This window comes from Macaca fascicularis, chromosome 14, assembly GCF_037993035.2.
Source record: "Macaca fascicularis isolate 582-1 chromosome 14, T2T-MFA8v1.1".
NCBI lineage: Eukaryota > Metazoa > Chordata > Mammalia > Primates > Cercopithecidae > Macaca > Macaca fascicularis.
Window position 1 is genome coordinate 56645477 of NC_088388.1, and position 25614 is coordinate 56671090.

Genomic DNA, 25614 nt, shown 5'->3' on the forward strand with positions numbered 1-25614 from the left:
GTACTTCATGTATATGGGTATGTGAAGGGACCTCTGAGGGATCAATAGGTTTCTTAATGGGACTGTTGAAGAAACCATGGGTTGTTTAAGAAACCCAAAAGTTGGCTGGGCGTGGTGGCTCACGCCTGTAATTCCATCACTTTGGGAGGCTGAGGCAGGTGGATCACCTGAGGTCAGGAGTTCCAGACCACTCTGGTCAACATGGTGAAACCCTGTCTCTACAAAAAAATTAGCTACAGGCATGGTGGTGCATGCCTGTAGTCCCAGCTACTTGAGAGGCCGAGGCAGGAGAATTGTTGAACCCCGAAGCCAGAGGTTGCAGTGAGCCGAGATCATGCCGCTGCACTCCAGCCTGGGTGACAGTGTGAGACTCCACCTCAAAAGAAAAAACAAAAAATAAAAAAGAAACCCAAAAGTTCTCTCTGTTCTGGGCTATTGGAGCCTCCATGTTGCTGTATTCCCCATCCCTGCTGCAAACTTTACATCTGAGCTTCTGGCCTCCCCTGTAGTCTGCTTGGGAAGGAGTGGTGACAGTGGAACAGTAGAATTACGTGTGTGTACTTCATAAGTGGTTATTGGGTTTCAGAGTCCCAGTTCATCCACCCTTTTCTTCTGAAGGTCATACATTTGTGGGAGCAGTTATATAGCTAGGTATTTTCTACCTTGATTTTTAGCAGATAAACTCTAGGGTATCTGAGCCTGTGTAGTTCCTGTGGAAAAACCTTAGGCTGGGGGAGAAGAGCTGGCTTTGAAAGACAACTTTGGAGTATCTCAGAAATGACATGTTTATAGTAAAAAATCCTAACAGTGCACAAAAGCATAAAGAATAAAATTAAAATTACCTCAAATTTTACCACCCAGAGAGAACTCCTTTCAATATTTTGATGCACATCTTTAAAGTATGTGGTGTCTTTTAACTGCAGTCTTAGAAGGAAGCTTTGGGGCAGTGTATTAGTTCATTTTTACACGGCTGATAAAGACATACTGGAGACTGGGCAATTTACAAAAGAAAGAGGTTTAATGGACTTATAGTTCCATGTGGCTGGGAAAGCCTCACAATCATGGCAGAAGACAAGGAGGAACAAGTCATGTCTTACATGGATGGCCGCAGGCAAAGAGAGAGCATGTGCAGGGAAACTCCCCCTTATAAAACCATCAGATCTTGTGAGACTTTTTCACTATCATGAGAACGGCATGGGAAAGACTTGCCCCCATGATTCAACTACGCCCCACTGGGTCCCTCCCACAACACATAGGAATTTAAGATGAGATTTGGGTGGGGACACAGCCAAACCATATCATTCTGCCCTGGCCCCTCCCAAATCTTATGCCCTCACATTTCATAACCAGTCATGCCTTCCCAACAGTTCCCCAAAGCCTTATTTCAGCATTAACTCCAAAGTCCATAGTCCAAAGTCTCATCTGAGACAAGGCAAGTCCTTTCCTTATGAGCCTGTAAAATCAAAAGCAAGTTAGTTACTTGCTAGATACAATGAGAGTACAGGCATTGGAGAAATACAGCCATTCCAAATGGGAGAAATTGGCCAAAAACACAGGGCTGTAGGCCTCATGCAAGTCTGAAATCCAGCGGGGCAGTCAAATCTTAAAGTTCCAAAATGACCTCTTTTGACTCCGTGTCTCACATCCAGGTCACACTGATGCAAGAGGTGGATTCCCTGGCTGGGCATGGTGGCTCATGCCTGTAATCCCAGCACTTTGGGAGGCCGAGGTTGGTGGATCACCTGAGGTTGGGAGTTCAAGACCAGCCTGACCAACATGGAGAAACCCCATCTCTACTTAAAATACAAAATTGGCTGGGCATGGTGGCGCAAGCCTGTTATCCCAGCTACTCGAGAGGCTGAGGCAGGAGAATTGCTTGAACCTGGGAGGTGGAGATTGTGGTGAGCTGAGATTGTGTCATTGCACTCTAGCCTGGGCAACAATAGCGAAACTCCGTCTCAAAAAACAAACAACAACAGAAAAAGAGGTGGGTTCCCATAGTCTTGGGCAGCTCTACCCCTGTGGCTTTGCAGGGTACAGCCTCCCTCCTGGCTGCTTTTATGGGCTGGTGTTGAGTGTCTGTGACTTTTCTAGGCACACAGTGCAAACTGTCAGTGAGTCTACCATTCTGGGGTCTGAAGGATGGTGGCTCTGTTCTCACAGCTCTGCTGGGCAGTGTCTCAGTAGGGACTCTGTGTGGGGGCTCTGACCTCACATTTCCCTTCCGCACTACTCTAGCAGAAGTTCTCCATAAGGGCCCTGCCCCTGCAGCAAACCTCTCTCTGGGCATCCAGGCATTTCTGTACCTCCACAAAAATCTAGGCAGAGGTTCCCAAACCCCAATTCTTGACTTCCGTGTACTTGCAGGCTCAACACCACGTGGAAGCTGCCAAGGCTTGGGGCTTGTACCCTCTGAAACCACAGCCTGAGCTTTATGATAGCCCCTTTCAGCTACAGCTGGAGCAGCTGGGATGCAGGGCACCAAGTCCCTGGGCTGCACATAGCTTGGTTACCCTGTGTCTGGCCCACAAAACCACTTTTTCCTCCTAGGCCTCCAGGCCTGTAAAGGGAGGGACTGCTGTGAAAACCTCTGACATGCCCTGGAGACATATACCCCCACTGTCTTGGAGATTAACATTTGGCTCCTTGTTAGTTATGTAAATTTCTGTAGCAGCTTGACTTTTCTCCTCAGAAAATGGGATTTTCTTTTCTATTGCATTGTCAGGCTGCAAATTTTCCAAGACTTTTATGCTCTGTTTCCCTTTTAAAACTGAATGCCTTTAACAGCACCCAGGAGACCTCCTGAATGCTTTGCTGCTTAGAAATTTCTTCTTCCAGATACCCTAGATTATCTCTCTTAAGTTCAAAGTCACACAAATCTCTAGAGTAGGGGCAAAATGCCTCCAGTCTCTTTGGTAAAACATAGCAAGAGTCACCTTTGCTCCATTCCCGAGCAAGTTCCTTATCTCCATCTGAAACCACCTCAGCCTGGATTTCATTGTCCATATCATTATCATTATCAGCATTTTGGTCAAAGCCATTCTACAAGTCTCTAGGGAGTTCCAAACTTTCCCACATTTTCCTGTCTTCTCCTGGTCCCTCCAAACTGTTCCAGCCTCTTCCTGATACCCAGTTTCAAAGTTGCTTCCACATTTTTGGGTATCTTTTAAGCAGCACCCCACTCTACTGGTACCAATTAAATATATTAGTCTTTTCTCATGCTGCTGATAAAGACATACCTGAGAGTGGAAAGAAAAAGAGGTTTAATGGACTTAACAGTTCCTCGTGGCTGGGGAAGCCTCACAATCATGGCGGAAGGCAAGGACGAGCAAGTCACGTTTACATGGATGGCAGCAGGCAAAGAGAGAACTTGTGCAGGGAAACTTCCCCTTATAAAACCATCAGAACTCTTGAGACTTACTCACTATCACAGGAACAGTATGGGAAAGACCTGCCCTCATGATTCAACTATCCCCCACCAGGTCCCTCCCACAACATGTGAGAATTTAAGATGAGATTTGGGTAGGGACACAGCCAAACCATATCCGGCAGGGCTGGGGAAATTCACCTGGGACTGTGTAAGGGGGCATCATCAAGGTAGTAAGGTGGGGCAAGCTTGGTTTATAAAAAGGTCTTTCTCCAGAGGGACAGAGAGGGTACATTTCCTAGTCCCCCAAATCAGAATTCATCAGTTACTGCCGTCTTTGGGCATCAGAAGTCTGTAAAAAGCTTTTTGTTCCTTTTTGTACCAGCACATGAGCTCAGCTGGCTCTGAGCAAGTGAAAGTGCTGAGCTGCCTTTGTGAGGCATCCTTTGTCTTACGCTTCTCTTTGGAGCTTCGTTGTCTGAGTTCAGGAAGGAGGCATTTCATCCACAGCTGTATTACAGAATTAAGCAAAGGATATTAAAGGGGTACCATTTTTTTTCTGTCTTAGACCCTTCTTTCCTACTTTCCCCCCATTTTCTCAGGACACTCCTTCAATAGCTTTTTCCCAGTCATCTGTGTGTTGAACTTCTTTTCAATGAATAACATGAGGATAGACTGGCTGGCTGTTTTTTGGCATTTATAGCTGGCTGTTTTTTGACATTAGGAACTGAGCATTGGGAAAGATCATTGTGACCTTGAGTGGAAGATATTTGGGAGACTTCTTGGGATTTGGGGGATCCATGTGATCACTATCTCAGAGCAGCTAACTCTACCCATAATCCCTCTCAACAAGGCAGGAGGTTAACAGAGGAAAACTGATCACTTGGGGTTCAATACCTCTTCCAGGCTACTCTCCCCAAAGCTGTTATGTAAGAACTAATCCCTCATCAGCTGAGGAAAGAGGATGTATGAGGAGTTGCTAGTATTTTGTAAGTACTTCTGTGTGCCAGAGCCCCTCAGTATAGTGGGAGGAAACAGCACGAGGCTATTGTATGAGTCTAGTAATTTGCCTTTTTACCACTCCCTCCTTTAGCCCAATTCTTTCTTTCTTTCTTTCTTTCTTTCTTTTTTGTTGAGATGGAGTCTTGCTCTGTTGCCTAGGCTGGAGTGCAGTGGTGCCATCTCAGCTCACTACAACCTCTGCCAGTCATCAACTCATGGCTACTCTTCTGTGTAAATCCTCCTCTCCACTCCACCTCATGGATTATTTTAAAGCAAATCTTACACAGTATTATTTTGCCATCCAGATATATTCAGTATGTACCTCTAACAGATTTTTTCCTGTTTTTTTTTTTTGTTTGTTTTTGTTTTTTTTTTTTTTTTAGACAGAGTCTCACTTTGTTGCCCAGACTGGAGTGCAGTGGTACAGTTATAGCTCATTGCAACCTTGAACTCCTGGGCTCAAGCAGTCCTTCTCAGCCATCCAAGTAGCTGGAATTACAGGCGTGTGCTACCATACCCAGCTACTTTTAAAATTTTTAGTAGAGACGAGGTCTTGCTATGTTGCATAGGCTGGTCTTGAGCTCCTGGACTCAGGCCCCCAAAGTGCTGAAATTATAGGTGTGAGCTACCATGCTCGGCCCATAAGACTATTTTTAAAACATAAAAGTGGCTTTTAAAATTAAATTTTCAACATCTCTCAATTTTTATTTATTTATTTGAAACAGAGTCTGTCACCCAGGCTGGAGTACAGTGGCATGATCTCAGCTCACTGCAACCCGTGCCTCCTGGGTTCAAACAATTCTCGTGCCTCAGCCTCCCGTGTAGCTGAGATTACAGGTGTGCACTGTCATGCCTGGCTAATTTTTGTGTTTTTAGTAGAGATGGGGTTTTGGCATGTTGGCCAGGCTGGTCTCGAACTCCTCCTGGCCTCAAGCGATCTGCCCACCTCAGCCTCCCAGAATGCTGGGATTGCAGGCGTGAGCCGCTGCGCTCAGCCTCAAATTTTATTTTTGAGTATAGTATTATGTTAACCTATTTATTTATTTAGAGATGGAGTTTCATTCTTGTTGCCCAGGCTGGAGTGTAATGGTACCATCTTGGCTCACTGCAACCTTTGCCTCCCGGGTTCAAGCGATTCTTCTGCCTCAGCCTCCCAAGTAGCTGGGATTACAGGCATGTGCCACCATGCCTGGCTAATTTTGTATTTTTAGTACAGGTGAAGTTTCTCCATGTTGGTTAGGCTGGTCTAGATCTCCTGACCTCAGGTGATCCGCCTGCCTCGGCCTCCCAAAGTGCTGTGATTACAGGTGTGAGTCATCGCGCCCGGCCTATGTTAACCTTTTTAAATGGACAGCATTTGTCCCCAAAACATTTGTTGAAAAATTCATCTACAATGCATGGATCTTGCATTAGGCCATTCTTGTATTGCTATAAAGAAATACCTGAGACTGGAGATAGATATATATGGATATATGGATATATATATGGATATATGGATACACACACACACACACACACACATATATATATATATTATTTTTTTTTTTTTTTGAGATGGAGTCCCTCTCTGTCGCCAGGCTGGAGTGCAGTGGCGCAATCTCGGCTCACTGCAACCTCCACCTCCCAGGTTCAAGCGATTCCCCTGCCTCAGTCTCCCAAGTAGCTGGGACTACAGTTAGCGAGACTGGATAATTTTTAAAGAAAAGAGGTTTAATTAGCTTATTGTACTGCAGACTTTATAGAAAGCATGGTGCTGGCATCTGCTTGGCTTCTGGGGAGGCCTCAGGAAGCTCACAATCATAGCTGAAGGTGAATGGGAAGCAGGGATGTCACATGGCCAGAGCAGGAGCATGAGAAAGAGTGGTTGGGAGGTGCCACACACTTTTAAATTAACAGACCTTTTGAGAACTCACTGTCACAAAGATAGCACCAAGCCATGAGGGATCCACCCCTATGACCAAAACACCTCCCACCCGGCTCCACCTCCAGCACTGGAGATTGCAATTCAATATGAGATTTGTGCGGGGACAAATATTCAGGCTATATTCAAGTCTATTAAAGATCTTTTCTAGTGGATTATTGTTTTCGTCTATTTTAGAATCTAGTAAGGCAAGTCTCCCTTCAATGGTCGTGGCTATTTTTTTCTTTTATTCTTCCAGACAAAATTCAGAATTAGTTATTAGATAACACCCTTCAGAAAAAAATCTTGCTGAGATTTTGGAAATATTTACATTAAATTAACAAGTAAATTTGGGATTATTAGCATCTTATGGATTTTTTCTATCCATTAATATTGTATATATGTCCATTCAGATTGTATATTTCATGATGATTATAACAATGTCGATTAACATTTATTATGTACTGTGTGCCTGGCACTGTGCTAAATCCTTGACATTTATTGTCATATAATTCTCAAAACAAATCTGTGATGTAGGTAATAGTATTATCCCTGTTACATGAATGGAACAGAAGCACCCTTAAGCATTTAATAATGTGCTGCAATGAAGGAAATGTTGTCTTGGCTAGAACAGGTTCATGAATATAAGATAAATATGAAAAAGTGAAAGACTTTTGTAATTTATATCTGCAAGAACATTCCAACAGGGACAAGAACTACAAAGTATTTAAATATATATGTACACACACATATTTTTATTGACACATAATTATACATATTTACAGGGTATGGTATATTTCAGTACATGTATGTAATGATCAGATGTGGGTGTATGTAATGATCAAATGGTGATTAGCATATCCATAATCTCAAACCTTTTTTTTTAAATTTGTATTGGTAACATTCAAAATCATCTCTTCTAGCTACTTGAAAAAGTACAACAAATTTTTGTTGAGTATAGTCACCCTGCAGTGCTATAGAAGACTGCATTCCTCCTGTCTAGCTATAATTTTGTATTGGATAATCAATCTCTTTCTATTCCTCCTCCTTGCCACCCTTCCCAGTCTCTGGTAACCACTCTTCTATTCTCTACTTCAGTGAGATCAACATATTTAGCTCCCACATACAAGTGAGAACATGTGGTATTTATCTTTCTGTGCCTAGCTTATTTCACTTAACATAATATCCTTCAGGCTCCTCCATATTGCCATGAATGACAGGATTTTATTCATTTTTATGGTGGAATAGTATACCATTGTTAAACTACAAAGTATTTAAATTAAATGTACAAGACCTCTAAAGAGGAGAAGAGTAGGTGGTTAAGAACTCAAGATTATGACTGAAGTCAGGGTAACTGAGTTCAAGTCCCAGCTCTACTAGTTAATAACTGTGTGACTTTTGACATGTTACTTAACCTGTCTGTGTCAGTTTTGTCTGTAAAATAGGGATAGCTAGATACTGCCACGTTACTGTGGGTTTTTTTTGTTAGTTTGTTTTTTGAGAGGGAGTCTCATTCTGTTGCCCAGGCTGGAGTGCAGTGGCACAATCTCAGCTTACTGCAACTTCTACCTCCCAGGTTCAAGCAATTATTCTGCCTCAGCCTCCCGAGTAGCTGGGATTACAGGTGCCTACCACACCTGGCTGCTTTTTGTACTTTTAGTAGAGATGGGGTTTCACCATGTTGGCCAGTCTAGTCTCAAACCTCTGACCTCAGGTGATCCGCCTTGGCCTCCCAAAGTGCTGGGATTACAGGCAGGAGCCACTGCTCCTGGCCCCTAAATTGTTTGTTAATCCAGATTATCTACCTCCTCAGCAGTGTATGAGCACTATCTCTTTACATTCTCTCAGAAGCAATTTTAAATCCAGAAGGAAGCACAGAAAGAACAAAGATCAGCCACTAAACCTTACAAATTAAGACTGAGCCTCAGAAAGAGAAAATGGTATATCCAGGGTCATAGAGGGGGATCATAACAGAGTCAGATCTGGAACCCAGACTTTTTGAACTCATTCCTAGGGTTCTTTTCACTGAGTGTAGAATTCACAAATTCACCAGGCATTTATTTTTTTATTTTTTGAGACAGAGTCTCACTCTGTTGCCCAGGCTGGAGTGCAGTGGTGTGATCACGGCTAACTGCAGCCTCGGCTTCTTGGGCTCAGGTGATCCCTCCCACCTCAGCCTCTCAAGTAGCTGGGACTGTAGGTGCATGCCACCACCCCTGGCTAATTTTTGCATTTTTTTGTAGTGACGGAGTTTCCCCATGTTGCCATGACAAGTCTGGGCAACATGGAGAACAACAACTAGGCAACAGTCTGGGTTCAAGTGATCTGCCCATCTCAGCCTCCCAGAGTGTTGGCATTGCATATTTGAGCCACTGTGCCTGCAATGAGTGTTTATCATGTGTGAGACTTTTGTGTTTGATGCTAAACATCTATGATATTATAAAATGTGTTTGATGCTAAACACCTATGATGTTGTAAAATCTTCACCACTCTAACATAAATTGTTTATCTCTTTATCTCCGTTTTACAGCTAAGGAAATAGAATCAGAAAGGTTAAGTAACTTTCCTAAGGTCACAAAACCAGAATGTGGCAGGATAAGATTGGAACTCAAGTCTGTATTATTTCTGAGCCCTGTCTTCCTTACACCATATCTCAAATATAGCCATTTCAGGTGTTTTTCTTTGCCCTCTTGTTCACTAACCTTTCTAAAACTTCTTCCCGTAATGCTCTGGAGTTATTCATACTCCTCATCCTGTTTTGACTTCCAGGCTAACCTCTGCTTTGTGGACATTGACAACCACTTCATTGAGTTGCCGGAGGACTTGCCACAGTTTCCCAACAAATTGGAGTTTGTCCAGGAAGTCTCTGAGATTCTCATGGCATTTGGAATTCCCCCTGAAGGGAATCTTCATTGCAGTGAGAGTGCCTCCAAGTTGAAGAGGCTTCGGGCCTCTGAGCTTGTCTCAGACAAGAGGAATGGGAACATTGCTGGCTCCCCTTTGCATTCCTACGAGCTTCTTAAGGAGAATGAAACTATTGCCCGGCTGCAAGCCTTGGTCAAGAGGACTGGGGTGAGCCTGGAAAAGGTAAGATGTGTATATGAGTCTGTGACACGTGTGATCTGTGCTAGGGTGCTGTCCTGGTGAAGTAAAGTGTGGGATGAGAAAGCACCCAGTTCTGGACAAGTCATATTTGTGAGCAGTGAAAGAATGTTCTGTATGGGGGACTCTGAATTCCATCTGGCAGATGTTATCCTAGTAAATACTACTTTAATCTAAATCTGGGTAGCTTCTCCTTTGAACATCCAGGAGAGTCTGCCATCATTCTATGTGAACACTACAGCAGAGTGATTGGAGAGAGCGTGATAGTAATCTTAGTGTTCAGACCTCTTTTATTTTTTGAGAGAGGTTCTTACTCTGTCGCTCGGGCTGGAGTGTGGTGGCACGGTCACAGCTCACTGCAGCCTCAATCTCCTGGGCTCAGGTGATCCTCCTGCCTCAGCCTCTCAAGTAGCTGGGACCACAGGTTCGTGCCACCACACACAATTAATTTTTTTTTTTTTTTTTAGAGACAGGGTCTCACTATGATGCTCAGCTAGTCTCAAACTTCTGGGCTTAAGCAGTCCTCCAGCCTTGGCCTCCCCAAGTGGTGGGATTATAAGTATGAGCCACTGTGCCAGGCCCAGATCTCTTTTAGATCCATTGCCCTTTGAGTTTCACAGCAACCTAAGGCAGACAGAACAAGTATTAACTGTTTTATAGCCAAAGAAACCAAGGCTTAGAGATCCTAAGTGTTTTGCCTAAAGATTAAATGCCTAGTACGTAGCTGAACTGAGTCTAGAATCTGGTCCTCTTGAATTCTCACTGTTAAATTACTTTTATAAGTTACTTATAAACCAATGGACTAATGTAATAATCTTGTTGGGCTGTGTTTTAGTGAAATATTTCATTTTTTCTGCTTTAGTAGAGTAGATTTTTTCCTGCCTGGTAGAGTAGATATTTTTCAAAAATCATGGGCAGTTAAAGAGGAACAGAGAAATATTTGGTGAAATGAGAAAGGTTTTCTGGGCTGAATGTGGTGGCTCACTCCTGTAATCCCAGCACTTTGGGAGGCTGAGGTGGGAGGATCACTTGAGGTTGGGAGTTCAAGACCAATCTGACCAATATGGAGACACCCCGTCTCTACTAAAAATACAAAATTAGCCAGGCATGGTGGTGCATGCCTGTAATCCCAGCTACCGGGGAGGGTGAGGTAGGATAATCACTTGAACCCAGGAGGCGGAGGTTGCGGTGAGCTGAGATGGTGCCATTGCACTCCAGCCTGGGCAACAAGAGCGAAACTCTGTCTCAAAACAAAAAACAAAAACAAAAGGTTTTTTTTTTTTTTTTGCAGAAAGAAGTAAAGTGATATGAGGGAAAAAATAAAAAATCAAGAGAGCCAGAATTTAACCTCATTGCTTTGTTAAATTGACCTCCCATATTCCTTCCTTTCTCCCTGACCTTTGAGATAATTAGCACCTTTTCTTTCATGGCAGAATCTCTCTCTGCCCATAAAGATCTTATCTCCACTTTCATTGAGTTGTTGGATATCTTTAAGTGAAACTCTTTGATTTTTCTCTCCTTCATGTCTGAGTCTCTTTCCTTTTATTTATTTATTTTTTCCAGTTTTTCCTCTTTTGTTCTCATGATTTGCTGCTAAGTAAATGAGCACTGGAAAAAAATCAGATAAAAAAATCAGGAATTGTGTTCCTTGGGTTAAAAGGAAAAAGTGTGTGTGTTCTCAATTGCTTTTTCTTTTTCTTTAGTTGGAAGTGCGTGAAGACCCCAGCAGCAATAAGGATCTCAAAGTTCAGTGTGATGAAGAAGAACTCAGGATTTACCAGCTAAACATTCAGATCCGGGAAGTTTTTGCAAATCGTTTCACTCAGATGTTTGCAGATTATGAGGTGTTTGTCATCCAACCCAGCCAGGATAAGGAATCCTGGTTTACCAACAGGGAGCAGATGCAAAACTTTGATAAAGTGAGTGTAATCCTGCTTGGGAGGTGGTGAGGAATGAGAACTTACCAGTTATGTCTTGAAGAAGTAGTGGAAAATTACTTGAAGTAGTAATGGAAGATTATTATACGCTGGAAACAAGTTTATGGTCCATTTGATGTTGGTCCATTTGATGTTGATAAAATAGGTCTTGTCGCTTATGAATAGATGTGCTGATTATTATTATCAGATGATTTACCTTCAGCCAAAGGGATCCTCTTAAGACAAAGATATACATGTAGAGTGAACATCAGGATTCTGGGAAGATTGGTTGACTCAGTAGATTACCCAAGTGAGTTTGTTCCAGTGTCAAAGTTTCAAGATACCTGAACTTACATGAGTGTTTTTGTTTTGTTTTGTTTTGTTTTGTTTTTTAAATGTAGAGATTTTGCAGCTTGTTTTTCTTAAAGACCTAGGCAGCTCCAGAGAATAATTAACCTACTGGATTCCTCAGGCACATTGACATTACCCTTTTCCCTGTCAATTACTGCTTCTTTTTGGTCCCACCAGGCATCTTTTCTGTCAGATCAGCCTGAGCCCTACTTGCCCTTCCTCTCAAGATTCCTGGAGACCCAGATGTTTGCATCTTTCATTGACAACAAAATAATGTGTCATGATGATGATGATAAAGACCCTGTGCTCCGGGTATTTGATTCCCGAGTTGACAAGATCAGGCTCTTGAATGTTCGGACACCTACTCTCCGTACATCCATGTACCAGAAGTGTACCACAGTGGATGAAGCAGGTAAGGCCTCCTTGGAACTGTACATTCTAGCCTCTTGGATTATGTCATTAACATGTCCCTTTTCCTAAATATGCCAGCCTCTTTCTCTGTTTCTGCCTTTGCATATGTGGTTCCCATTGCCTGTAATCTTCTTCGTTTTTTTTTTTTTTTTGCCTGGTTATCTTCTTCTCATCCTTTAACACTGTTAGTTAGGAATGGATCTCATTGTATGTAATAGAGACCCTAATCAGCAGTGGGTTAAACAAATGGGGGTTATTTTTCTTATATTAGCAAGAAGTACAGAATTGGTGGTTGCTGGTGTTGGCTCAGCTGCTCAACAATGTAATCAAGAACTGAGATTCTGTCTTTTTATTCGGTGAATCCTTGTTGTTGGCTTTTATGGTCATACTATTGCCTCTTTTTTTTTTTTTAAAAGGATGTCAATGAAAGCCTCATGGTTACAGAAGCTCTTTCTTTTCTGCCCTTTTTTCTCTGTGTGTGTGACAGGGTCTCTCTCTGTCACCCAGGCCAAAATGCAGTGGTGTGAACATAGCTCACTGCAACTTTGAACTCTTTGGCTCAAGTGATTCTCTTGCCTCAGCCTCCCAAGCAACTAGGACTACAGGCATGTGCTCCCATGCCTGGCTAATTAAAAAAATTTTTTTTTTTGTAGAGACAAGGTTTTGCTATGCTCCATCTGGTCTTGAACTTTTGCGCTCAAGTGATCCTCCTGTCTTGGCCTCCCAAAGTGTTGGCATTACACACATGAACCACCACACCCAGCCCCAGAAGCTTTTCATATTCACATTCGAGGCAAGAAGAGGGGAAGGTTGATGTCAGCTATATTCGCCATTCCACCTTTTTTTTTCTTTTTTTGAGACAGGGTCGGTCTCACTCAGTTGCTTAGGCTGGAGGGTAGTGGTGCAATTATGGCTCACCACAGCCTTGACTTCCCAGGCTCAAGCAATTCTCTCACCTCAGCCTCCCAAGTAGCTAGGACTGTAGGCACATACCACCATACCCAGCTAATTTTTTATATTTTGTAGAGACAGAGTCTCACCATGTTGCCCAGGCTGGCCTTGAACTCTTGGGCTCAAGCACTCTGCATTCCAAAGTGCTAGGATTATAGGCGTGAGTCACTGTGCCCGGCCTATTTTCCCACTTTTTTCAGAAAGCAAAAGCTTTCCCAGAAATTTCTAACAACTTTCATTGTCTCATAGGCCAAAATCATGTTATATGATCACCCTCAAGTGCATGGGAAGCTGTGAAAGTGAACATTGAACTGGGTGTAACGTTACCCTGAACAGTATGAAGGTCTATAAGCAAGAAAGAAGGGGTGAATGAATTATGAGTAAGCAGTTGATGGTATTTGCCACAAAAACCTAGCAGATATGTTTCCTTCTCTATGAAGCCTTCTCTGATGCTCCCAGACTGAGTCAGTTGATTCTTCCTCTGTGTTCCTGTGGTGCTTTGTGCATGCTTTTACTCAATCTCTAATTTTTATAGCTATCATTATTAGGGAACAACTTAAGGGCAGAGACTGTATTTACTCATTTTCTTACCCCCATTCTTCTAGCATTTTACCCAGCACATAAGTATGTTGTAATCTACACAAATGATTGAACATGTCCTTTTGTTTAGAGAACTCATCTACATCAGTTTAGCTAGAGAATGGTTTCAGCTTGAAGCATTAGATTAAGTGGTGTATTCACTTCCTGCAGGATGTTCAGTGTCCTTGTTAAGGCATTTTTGTATATTTTCATCATTCATTTGCTGCATTTTGTAGCTACCTACCAGATGCCGAACGTATAGCAAGTCTTCAAGAAATATTTGCCAAATGAATGAGTATGCCAGGCTTGTTTCTAGCCTTTGAACATATAACTGCTGACAGTTTAGACAAAGTCTTGCATTTTCTATTTCAAAGTCTTGTATTTTCTAGTTCAGGATCCTATGTCCTGAGTTAAAGTAGTCTAATTGCATGGACAACTTGTCCTCGAACCTTTGCCAAAAGGACTGTCATCTTAATGAGGGTCCTGGAACAGGGGCTGACAGGTAAAGAGAGAAGACTAGAAAATGTAAGGGAGATGTGATTTTGATTTGTGTGTGCCTAATTTCTCTTAACAGTGTCTTTTTGAGAACAAAGTCTTTTATTTTGATGAAGCCTAATTTATCAGTTGGATTATGCTTTTATTGTATCTAAGACATTTTTGCCCTACCAAGGTCACATAGAGATTTTCCCCTATATTTCCCTGTAGAAGTTTTATAGAGTTTTATAGAAGTTTTATAGTTTTAGGTTTTACATTTAGGCCTGTGATCCATTTCAAGTTAATTTTATAAGTAGTGTAAGTTATGGGTCCATTTTTGTTTTTCATATAGATATTCATCTATTGAAAAGACTATCCTTTCTCTAATGAATTGCCTTTATGCTTTTGTCAAAATGTTGTTAGTTTGTATATGTGTTAGTCTACTTCTGGATTCTCTGTTCTGTTTCATTGATCTGTTGGTCTACATTTATACCAATACCACACTGTCTTGATTACTGGAGCTTACATTAAATGATTACTGTAGCTTATATTAAATCTTGAAATCAAGTAGTGTTAATCTTCTAACTTTGTTCTTCTTTTCAAAGTTGTTTTGGCTATTCTGGGTTCTTTGTATTTCCATACATATTTAGAGTCAACTTGCCAACTTCTGCAAAGAAGCCTTCTGAGATTTTGATGGATATTTGACATCCTAACAGTACCAAGTCTTCTGATCCGTTAACATGGCATATCTTTCCATTTATTTAGGTCATCTTTAATTTTTCTCAACAGCATTATGTACTTTTCAGGGTACAGGTTTTGTATGTCTTATCAGATTTTTCCCTAAGTAGTTCATATTTTTTGGTGTTATTTTAAATTGTTTTGTGTTATATAAATTTGGTACTATTGTATTGCTTTCTTAATTTTAATTTCTGATTGTTCATTGCTAGTATATATAACTGTAATAGCATAATTTTATATACTTATATTGTGTCCTGCAACCATACTAAAGTTACTTTTAATAGCTTTTTTGTACATCCATCAGATTTTCCACATAGACAGTCACATCACCTGTGAATAATGATAGTTTTACTTTTCCTTTCCACCACCCTGGATGCCTTTTATTTCTTTTCCTTTTCTTTCTTTCTTTTTCTTTCTTTCTTTTTTTTTTTTGGCTGTATTACACTGGCTAGAACCTCTAGTATGATGTCAGATAGAAGTGGTGAGAGTGGGCATCTTATTCCTGACTTTAGGGGGAAAGCATTTACCGTAAGAATGATGTTACCTGTAAGTTTTTCATAGATAACCTTTATCAGTTAAGGATCTTACTAGCTTGTTCAGAGTTTTTATCTGAGGTGGATGTTGAATTTTGTCAAATATTTTTTCTGTATCTCTATTGAGGTAATTATATGGTTTTTAGCTTTAGTTTGTTAATATGGTGAATTATATTTTTTCCTTTTTTTTTTTAAAATGGTGATGGGGTCTTGCTCTGTTGCTCAGGCTAGAGTGCAGTGGTGTGGTCATGGTTTTCTGTAACTTTGAAGTAGTGGGCTGAAGGGATCCTCTTGTCTTAGCTTCCCGAGTAGCTAGGACAATAGATGTGTGCCACCATGCCTGGCTAATTTTTATTTAAAAAATATATATATAGAAATAGCCTTCTTTATTCAGAGTAATATTCTTTACTGTGAAATTTATTTTGTTGGATATTAATAACTACTCCAGCTTTCTTTTGACTAGTGCTAACATGGTATGTCTTTTTCATTATTTTACTTTTAATCTATTTCTGTTTTTATTTCTTTTATATTTAAAGGGTATTTATTGTAGGCAGCATGTAATTGGGTTTTGCATTTTTATCCAATTTGACAGTTTCAGATTTTTAACTGAGGTCTTTAAACCATGTACATTTAATGTGATTATTGAGATTGCTGGGTTTAAGCCTGTCATTTTGCTGTTTGTTTTTTATTTGTCCCATCTGTTCTTTGTTCCCTTTTCTTCTTTTTCTGCCCTCTTGTATACTAATTGAATATTTTCCATTATTTTATGATTTCATTTTATCTGCTTTATTGGTTTACTAGCTATAACGTGTTATTTTAGCTATTGCTTTAGGATTTATAGTACACATTTAACTTATCACAGTCTACTTTTAGGTGATATAATATCACTTTCCACATAGTATAAGAACTGTACAGAACTGCCAGGCACAGTCATGTTCTCCCATAGTCCCACTGTTTGGGAGGCTGAAGGGGGAGGATTGCCTGAGCCCAGGAGTTTGAGTCCAACTTGGGTCACATGATGAGACCCTGCCTCTAAACAACAACAGAAAAGAACTTCACAAAACTCTATTTCCGTTTCTCTCTTCCTAGCCTATGTGGTATTGTCATTTATTTTACTTTTACATATGTCATAAAGCTCACACTACATGGTCATTTGTGTTTAAACAGTCAATTGCCTTTTAAAGAGATTTAAATAATAAGTACAAAATCTAATACATTAACTGTGTAGTTAGCATTTCTGGTGCTCTTCTTTTTTTTCTGTAGATCCATACTTCCGTCTGATATTATTTTCCTACTGCCAGAAGGACTTCCTTTAACATTTCTTGTAGTGTAGATCTGCTGGTGATGAATTCTTTCAGCTTTTGTAGTTCTTTTGTCTTTGAAAGGTATTTTCCCTGAGTATAGGTTAATAGTTTTTTCCTTTCAGTACTCTAAAGGTGTTGCTCCAGGCCAGGCGCGGTAGCTCACACCTGTAATCCCAACACTTTGGGAGGCCCAGGTGGGTGGATCACTTGAGGTCAGGAGTTTGAGACCAGCCTGGCCAACATGGTGAAACCCTGTTGCTACTAAACATACACACACACACACACACACACACACAGGCACACAATTAGCCAGGCATGATAGTATGTGCCTGTAGTCCAAGCTACTCAGGAGGCTGAGGTGCAAGAATCGCTTGAACCCAGAAGGTGGAGGTTGTAGTGAGCGAAGATCGCACCACTGCACTCTAGCCTGGGCGACAGAATGAGACCCTGTCTCAAAAAAAAAAAAAAAAAAAAGATGTTGCTCCTCTGTCTTCTCACTTTGTAATTAGTTTATTCTCATGCTGCTATGAAGAAATACCCAAGACTGGGTAATTTATGAAGGAAAGAGGTTTAATTGACTCAGTTCCACATGGCTGGGAATGCCTCAAGAAACTTACAAGCATGGTGGAAGGCACCTCTTCACAGCACAGCAGGAGAAAGAATGAGTGCCAGGAGGGCAAATGCCAGATGCTTATAAAACCATCAGATCTTGTGAGAACTCACTCACTATTGCGAGAATAGCATGAGGGAAACCGCCCCTGTGATTCAATTACCTCACACTGGGTCCCTCCCACCACACATGGGGATTATCACAATTGAAGGTGAGATTTGGGTGCAGACACAGAGCCAAACCATATCATACTTCCATTGTTTTCTGATAAGAAATCTGCTGTCATCCTTAATTTTGATCTTCTCTATATGCAAAATGTCTACTTTCTCTAGCAGATTTTAAGATTTTCTTTTTATCACTGATTTTGAGCAATTTGATTATGATGTGACTTGGTGTAGTTTCCTTCATGATTCTTGTTCTTGCGGTTCATTGTGCTTTTTAGATCTGTGGATTTTTTTGTTTATATCAAATTTGCAAAAATTCTGGCCAGTATTTCTTCCAGTAATTTTTCTATTGTCCCCATCCCTACCTTAGGGACTGCAGTTACACATATGTGTAATATCTGGGATTGCGTAAAATTATCCCAGCACCGCTGATACTCTTTTAATGGCAACAGCTTTTTCTCTCCCTCTGTGACTTCTTTGGGATAATTTCTGTTGCTATGGCTTCAGGCCCACTTAGTTTTTCTCCTGCATTGTTGAGTGTGCTTTTAACCCAGCCTGTGTATTTTTCATCTCCACAGCTTTCACCTTCAGACGTTTGAGTTCTATGTTTCTGATTTTTTGTTGTTGTTGTTTGTTTGTTTGTTTTTAAGAGGTTCTGCTTTGTTGCCCAGGCTGGAGAGCAGTAGTGCAATTATAGCTCACCGTAACCTTAAACTCCTGGGCTCAAGTGATCTTCTGGCCTCGGCCTCCTGAATAGCTAGGAATAAAGGTGTATGCCACCATGTCTGGCTCATTTTTTTTTTTTTTTTTACGAGATGAGGTCTCAAAAACTGTGTTGCCCAGGCTGGTCTTGAAGTCCTGGCCTTAAATGATACCCTCACTTTGGCCTCCCAAAGTGCTGGGATTACAGGTGTAAGCTACCAGGTCCTGGTAATCTTTGATTAGATGCCAGACACTGTGAATTTTACTATTTGAGTCCTGGATACTTCTATATTCCTATAAATATTCTCAATCTTTGTTCTGGGATATAGTTAAGTTACTTAGAAATAATTCGATTTCTTTGTGTTTTCCTTTTTCCTTTGTGTTTTCCTCTGGCAGGACCAGAGAATCCTTTAGGCTGTGATTAATTCTCCACTACCGAGGCACGGCCCTCTGAGTACATTACCCAGTGCCCCATGAGTGATTAGGTTTTCTAGTCTGGCAGGTGGGGACAGGCATTATTCCCAGCCCCGTGTGAGCATTTTGTATTGTTTCTCCTAATCCTTTCCAATGATTCTTTCTCCAGCCTTGAGTAGTTTCTTCACTTGTGTGAACTGACCCATTACCCTGCTGAATACCCTGCAGATCCCCTGGATTCTCTGTCTTCCCTGGTACCATTCATATGAACTCTAGCCACCTTGGTCTCCTTAACTCAGGGAGTCCACCAGTCTCTGCCTAGACCTCCCTCCCTGAGCCACAGCCTGGAAGCTGTCTCTAAGCAGTTAGCTAGGATAGTTCTAGGGGTTACCTCATTTGTTACCTGTTTCTCAGGGTTCCTGTCCTTCATTGCGTGATGTCCAGTGTTTTGAAATTTATCATTTTATATATTTTGCATGGGTTTTTTCCTATTTGCAGGAAAATCATTCCCTTTTACTCCATCTTGGCTGGAAATGGAAGAGTAGCTAGATTTAAAAAAAAATGTTTGACTTGATTTGTGTGTGTATTTATGTGTGTATGTGTTTGTATTCTCATCCAGAGAAAGCAATTGAACTACGTCTGGCAAAAATTGACCATATTGCAGTTCACCCACATTTACTTGACATGAAGATTGGACAAGGGAAATATGAGCCAGGCTTCTTCCCTAAGCTGCAGTCTGATGTACTTTCCACTGGGCCAGCCAGCAACAAGTGAGTCAACTCCAGGGAATCACTGATCCAACTCCCTAGCCATAATAGGGTCATCTAGTATCTGGGCTAGGGCTGTTATCCCCAGAAGACCATGTAATTTTGTAAAGTAGATATGGAGAAGACCCAGACTATCTAGGTTGTTCGCTTATTTGAACAAGAAAGTATGTGACAGAATGTCTTTCAGTTCTGCCTCCACTATGCAGATTGGGATAGCTCCATATGTCCAGGACCTGCAAAAAGCTGCAAATGGGTTAAAATCATCTCATGCCTGGATCCCATTCAACAGCAAGCTAGCATTGTATTTATTAAATGGCAGTTGAAATAATCAGAGCCTGAAATGAAAAGTAGATAAGTTAGCAGAATTACTCATTAGTTGCTTTTGAAGATGACTGTATCAAAGCCCAGATAGAGTTAAGTGAATATAGTTTTAGATCTATATGTCAAGTGTTTGTAGATGTTTCAAGAGAGACATGTTCCCTGAGGAGGTATCTCTCTCATGTCCAGTCACTCACCTTTAATCTGCTCTTCCTCAAGGTCTCTGAGCTGTCTCTGGTGACTTCTTGGTCATTTCCTGTGTCCAGCATTGGCTCTTAGTCATTCATGTTTTCTCCTGTTAGTTGACATTGCTTTTTAAGTGAGACATTATTAATTGCCTGCTTTGATGCTGATGTGTTAGGTGGACGAAAAGGAATGCCCCTGCCCAGTGGAGGCGGAAAGATCGGCAGAAGCAGCACACAGAACACCTGCGTTTAGACAATGACCAGAGGGAGGTAAGATACCTTAAGAATGACAAGGATGACCTTGCTATCATGCTGTGCGCTCCTTCTCTTTCTCATTTCCTGTTCTCTGGTCTGATTCAAATGTCTCAGCATTGACCTCACCCCATAAAGAAGGCTTAATAATAGGTCTAGTTCCTGATATCTGATGGTGGGTCTGGGTTATCACAAATCAGAATGTAGGATGTTTTACAAATTCCAGCTAGCTACTAACCATGTTGTAATTACTCATGCATGATGCTCCCTGGGGAGTTTGATAGGAACCTCTGAAGTTAGGAGTCTGAAACTTGGGAGAAATCCTTTAAAAATTGGTGTTTTGTGTGTGTATAGGAAAAAAGTTAATTTTTTTAAATTCTTTTTTTGTTTGAGACAGAGTTTCGCTCTTATTGCCCAGGCTGGAGTGCAGTGAAGCGATCTCGGCTCACTGCAACCTCCACCTCCTGGGTTCAAGCGATTCCCCTGCCTCAGCCTCCTGAGTAGCTGGAATTACAGGCACCACCACCACGCCCAGCTAATTTATGTATTTTTAGTAGAGATGGGGTTTCACCATGTTGGCCAGGCTGGTCTCAAACACCTGACCTCAGGTAATCCGCCTGCCTCAGCCTCCCAAAGTGCTGGGATTATAGGTGTGAGTCACTGCACCCGGCCCAGAAAGAAGTTAATTCTGTTAGAGTTTTTTTTCCTGCTGTTTCTTACCTTAAATTAAAACAGATAATCTTGACTTTTTTTTTTTTTCCCCCTTCTTCTTCAAAAGACTAAAGGAGAGGAACATTATTATCAGGTACCTGGAAACACAAGATTCTTGAATTTACCTCCTGAATCTTCATTGCTCGTAAGCTGAGTTTCTCAGCTCTACTGTAACTTGCTTCTTAAGTTTCTAGTTATAAACTTCAGGTTGTAGACCGTGCCTTACTTAGTTGCAAAGAAGTTGTGAAAATGAGTGTTAACTTCAGAAACCTATTTCAGTAATTTATCTTTGAGAAAAGATCCTATAATTTTCATCTTGCACAGATAGAACCCAAGAAGGCACACTGTTTTCATGTGTCTGGCAACTCAGTGAATTGGAAAATAAATAACATATTCTCCCTTTGCTATGTTTTTAATGAATAAATTAAAATTGTAAGATATGGTTATGAATTTTCAACTGCTGATTTATAGGATATAGTTACACTGAAATTTTTTTTTTTGTGAGAGTAGCATAAGAAATTTTGGTTATTTGTGTTATTTTAAAAGTCTGTCTTCCACCTAACTTCCTCATTACTATTTTCAGCAGTGTTTATTGACCACTTTTTCTTGGTCAGAATCACTGAGTGTATTAGTCCATTTTCATGTTGCTGATAAAGACATACACAAGACTGGGTAATTTACAAAAGAAAGATTTAATGGACTTACAGTTCCACATGGCTGGGGAGGCTTCACGATCATGGTGGATGGCAAGGAGGAGCAAGTCACGTCTTACATGGATGGCAGTGGGCAAAGAGAGAGCTTGTGCAGGGAAATTCCCCCGTATAAAACCATTGGATCTCGTGAGACTTGTGCACTATCACGAGAACAGCTCGGGAAAGACCTGCCCCCATGACTCAATTGCCTCCTACTGGGTCCCTCCCAAAACATGTGGGAATTGTAGGAGCTACAATTCAAGATGAGATTTGGATGGGGTCACAGCCAAACCATATCACTGAGGTATCAAGGAATTCTTTGCTAAAGCAAAAAAAAAAAAAAAAAAAATCACTGAGGTAAACACTTTGAAATACAAAGGTGACAAAAGAGGTTAGTCTCGTCCTCAGGGAATACCAGTTGATATAAGGGAGCAAAGTCAGACAGAAAGATAACTTCAGGAGAATAATCTTTTGAAATGACCATATGAGGAGCAAACCAATGTTTGATTACTGATTAGAAAAAGCAGAGGTTACTTCGACTTGGGGTCATCATCAAACAAGATGATTTGGAAGAGGAGTAAGCATCTCTTTAAGCCTTAGAGAAAGATGGGATTGTTAGAAGAGCTTTTATTTTATTTTGAGATGGGGTCTTACTCTGTCACCCAGATTGGAGTGCAATGGTGTAATCTTGGCTCACTGCAACCTCCGTTTCCCAGGCTCGGGCGTTCCTCCCGCCTCAGCCTCCTGAGTAGCTGGGACCACAGGCACACACCACCATTCCCGGCTAATTTTTTTTTTTTGTATTTTTGGTAGAGACAGGATTTCTTCATGTTGCCCAGGATGGTCTCAAACTTCTGAGCTCAAGTGATCCACCCGCCTCAGCCCCACAAAGTGCTGGGATTACAGGCGTGAGCCGCTGATCCTGGCTGTTTTTCTTTCTTTCTTTTTTTTTTTCTTTTTCATCTCCTTGGAGCTGTAAGAAGAGCATTTCAAGTAGAGGACATGGCAGGATCTAAAGTTTGGTGTGTAAATGTGTAAAGGAGGCTGTGGGCAGAATATTTTGGAGGAGGGTGGTATGGAGATAGCTAGCAAGTTAGGAGACAGGTAACAGCAGTCCAAGAATAGTAATTGGACCCTAACCTTGGTGGGTTGGTAGTAGAGACAGATTAAGGGGCCATAAGATAGAATGGACAGAGTTATGCCACTGGAATAAATATGGGGGAAAGGAGAAGTTTAGGGTAAAAATGTTGGTCATGAACCTACTGAGAGGATATCAGAGTGCATTTTACTGCATTGATGTGGGTTCCGTGTTAAACAACATATGAAGAAGAATAACCGGCACATTATACAAAATAATTGCAGTTGTTGTTTTGAGTGTGCAATCTTATTTTCCAGGCCTTAATTTTATACTTAATGATAGAAAGGGTAGATATCTTTGATATGGGCAGAGGAGTTAAATTCCTCTCAGCTTGGTGGGGGAACTTATTTTCTCAATGTTACACAGAGATTTGAGATTTGCTGTAGTCATGTGTTTTTTGACTCTTGTATCTTTTTTTTTTTTTTTTTTTTTTGGCGATGGAGTCTCACTCTGTTGCCCAGGCTGGAGTGCAGTGGCGCGATCTTAGCTCACCACAACCTCCACCTCCTGAGTTCAAGCGATTCTCCTGCCTCAGCCTCCTGAGTAGCTGGGATTACAGGCATGCACCACCACGCCTGGCTAATTTTTGTATTTTTAGTAAAGATGGAGTTTCACTATGTTGGCCAGGCTGGTCTTGAACTCCTGACCTTGTGATCTGCCCACCTCAGCCTCCCAAAGTGCTGGGATTACAGGCATGAACCACTGTACCCTGCCTGACTCTTGTATCTTTAAATCAAAGGTAATTATACTATTCAGGGAGTGCTTTACATCTGCTAAAACAGAAATCATCTGTTTTTCCCTTTAATACAAGAATTAAATTAAAATTTTTCTATTCCTAACTATCTGAGCCTAGAAAGAGGCAGCTAAGAAAGTGTGAGAAAATAAGCTGAGCACGGTGGCTCATGCCTGTAATCCAGTACTTTGGGAGACTGAGGCAGACAGATCACCAGGTCAGGAGATAAAGACCATCCTGGCCAACATGGTGAAACCCCTTCTCTACTAAAATACAAAAAAGTAGCCAGGTGTGGTGGCATGCGTCTATAGTCCCAGCCATTCAGGAGGCTGAGGCAGGAGGATTGCTTGAGCCTGGGAGGTGGAAGTTGCAGTGAGCCGAGATCGCGGCACTGCCCACCAGCCTGGCAACAGAGCAAGATTCGTCTCAAAAACAAAAAAAAAGAAAATGTGAGAAAATAATGCCCTCTTCAGGCACCCGTCAGTACTGGTGACCTTTGGTTTATGTACTTGGACACAAGGGGTCTTTATTTTTCTGTTTGATGTAGAAGTACATCCAGGAAGCCAGGACTATGGGCAGCACTATTCGCCAGCCCAAACTGTCCAACCTCTCTCCGTCAGTGATTGCCCAGACCAACTGGAAGTTTGTAGAGGGCCTGCTGAAGGAATGCCGCAATAAGGTAAGCTGTGGACATCTCTGTATGTGTGCTATTTCTGTTAGCAGCCAAGGTAAGACCAAGGATTGGCTCCGACCACTCCCTCTGGATTTTAAAAATACTGTTGGCTGGGCGTGATGGCTCGTGCCTATAATCCCAACACTTCGGGAGACCATGGCAGGAGGATTGCTTGAGCCCAGGTGTTCAAGACCAACTTGGAGAATGTAGTGAGACCCTGTCTTTACAAAAGTATTAAGATGGGCATGGTGACACACAGCTGTAGTCCCAGATACTTGGGAGGTTGAAGTGGGAGGATTGCTTGAACCTGGGAAGTGAAGGCTACAGTGAGCTATGATTGTACCACTGCACTCTTGCCTGGGCAACGGAGCAAGACTCTGTCTTAAAAAAAAAAATCATTAATATAATGAGACAGTACTAATTTTAAGGTCCTGTTAGTTTGAAATTAGTTATATTTGTTTTAAATAAAATATACCATTAATTGAGAGCATGCATGCTTTGATTGATATAAACTTAATGTATATTCCATAAAAATGAACAACAAGCTAGGCGCAGTGGCTCATGCCTGTAATCCCAGCACTTTGGGAGGCTGAGGTGGGCAGATCACGAGGTCAGGAGTTCGAGACCAGCCTGGCCAACATGGTGAAACCCTGTCTCTACTAAAGATTAGCCGGGCGTGGTGGCGTGCGCCTGTAATCCCAGCTACTTGAGAGACTGAGGCAGGAGAATTGCTTGAACCTGGGAGGCGGAGGTTACAGTGAGACGAGATTGCATCATTGCACTCCAGCCTGGGCGACAGGGCGAGACTCCATCTCAAAACAAACAAAAATAACAGAGAGATGTAGTTTTTAATTTCATAAAAAACTTATTTTTAAGACAGGATCTCACTATATTGCCCAGGCTCATCTTGAACTCCTGGGCTTGAGTGATCCTCCTACCTCAGCTTCCCAAGTAGCTGGGGTTCCAGGCATAGTTTTAAATTTTCAACATTTTACAGTACTTTAAATCAGACTAGTCTTCACTCTGACTTACTTCAACAGATTAGTCTTACATATATGCAAATGTTTTTGCCCCTTTATTTTAATCTGATAGTAATGATATCTTTTATCTAGAAACATAAATTTGCTGAGTACCTACTATGTGCCAGGCTGAAATGTGTCATTCAGTTTAAGCTTAGATTGTTTGGATGTTCTTCTCTGTTCTACAAAGACATTTATTCTTAATTTTTAATGTTTTAGTTATGAATTTATATGTCTTTTCTAATAAAAAGAATCTTTCAACCAAGTCAGCATACCATAATTTTAGGGCAGTTCAACTATCTCAGTTTCCACTACATCCTATTTATTTATCAATGGAATAAAAATAGTTTCCTGCACTTTCAGTTCTCAGTGGTGCCCATTTGAAGTGATGTTCGTTTATAGGAGGAAATAAAATATACTGTCTCTTGCAGAAGAAATTATTAGTGTTTAAAGCTAGATTGGCAGGGCACAGTGGCTCATGCCTGTAATCCCGGCACTTTGGGAGATTGAGGTGGGTGAATCACTCGAGCCCAGAAGTTTGAGACCAGGCTAAGCAATGTGGTGAAACCCCATCTCTACCAAAATTAGGCGTGGTAGTGTGCATCTTT

The 25614-nt window shown here is 41.4% G+C and overlaps 1 protein-coding gene across 6 annotated transcripts in view; it reads left to right on the top strand.

Annotated features, from left to right (window-relative positions):
* Window positions 1-25614, top strand: part of DENND5A (DENN domain containing 5A) — a 129282-nt gene that overhangs the window by 77927 nt on the left and 25741 nt on the right. For all 6 annotated transcript variants that reach the window (XR_012423402.1, XR_012423403.1, XR_012423404.1 and 3 more), the window contains 6 exons: window positions 9039-9356; window positions 11075-11290; window positions 11816-12050; window positions 19138-19288; window positions 19965-20058; window positions 23862-23993. Coding sequence is in view for 3 of the 6 variants with exons in the window: in XM_005578652.3 (XP_005578709.2) it covers window positions 9039-9356; window positions 11075-11290; window positions 11816-12050; window positions 19138-19288; window positions 19965-20058; window positions 23862-23993 (1146 nt within the window). In the remaining 3 variants the exon portion in view is untranslated. The remainder of the gene's footprint in view (window positions 1-9038; window positions 9357-11074; window positions 11291-11815; window positions 12051-19137; window positions 19289-19964; window positions 20059-23861; window positions 23994-25614) is intronic.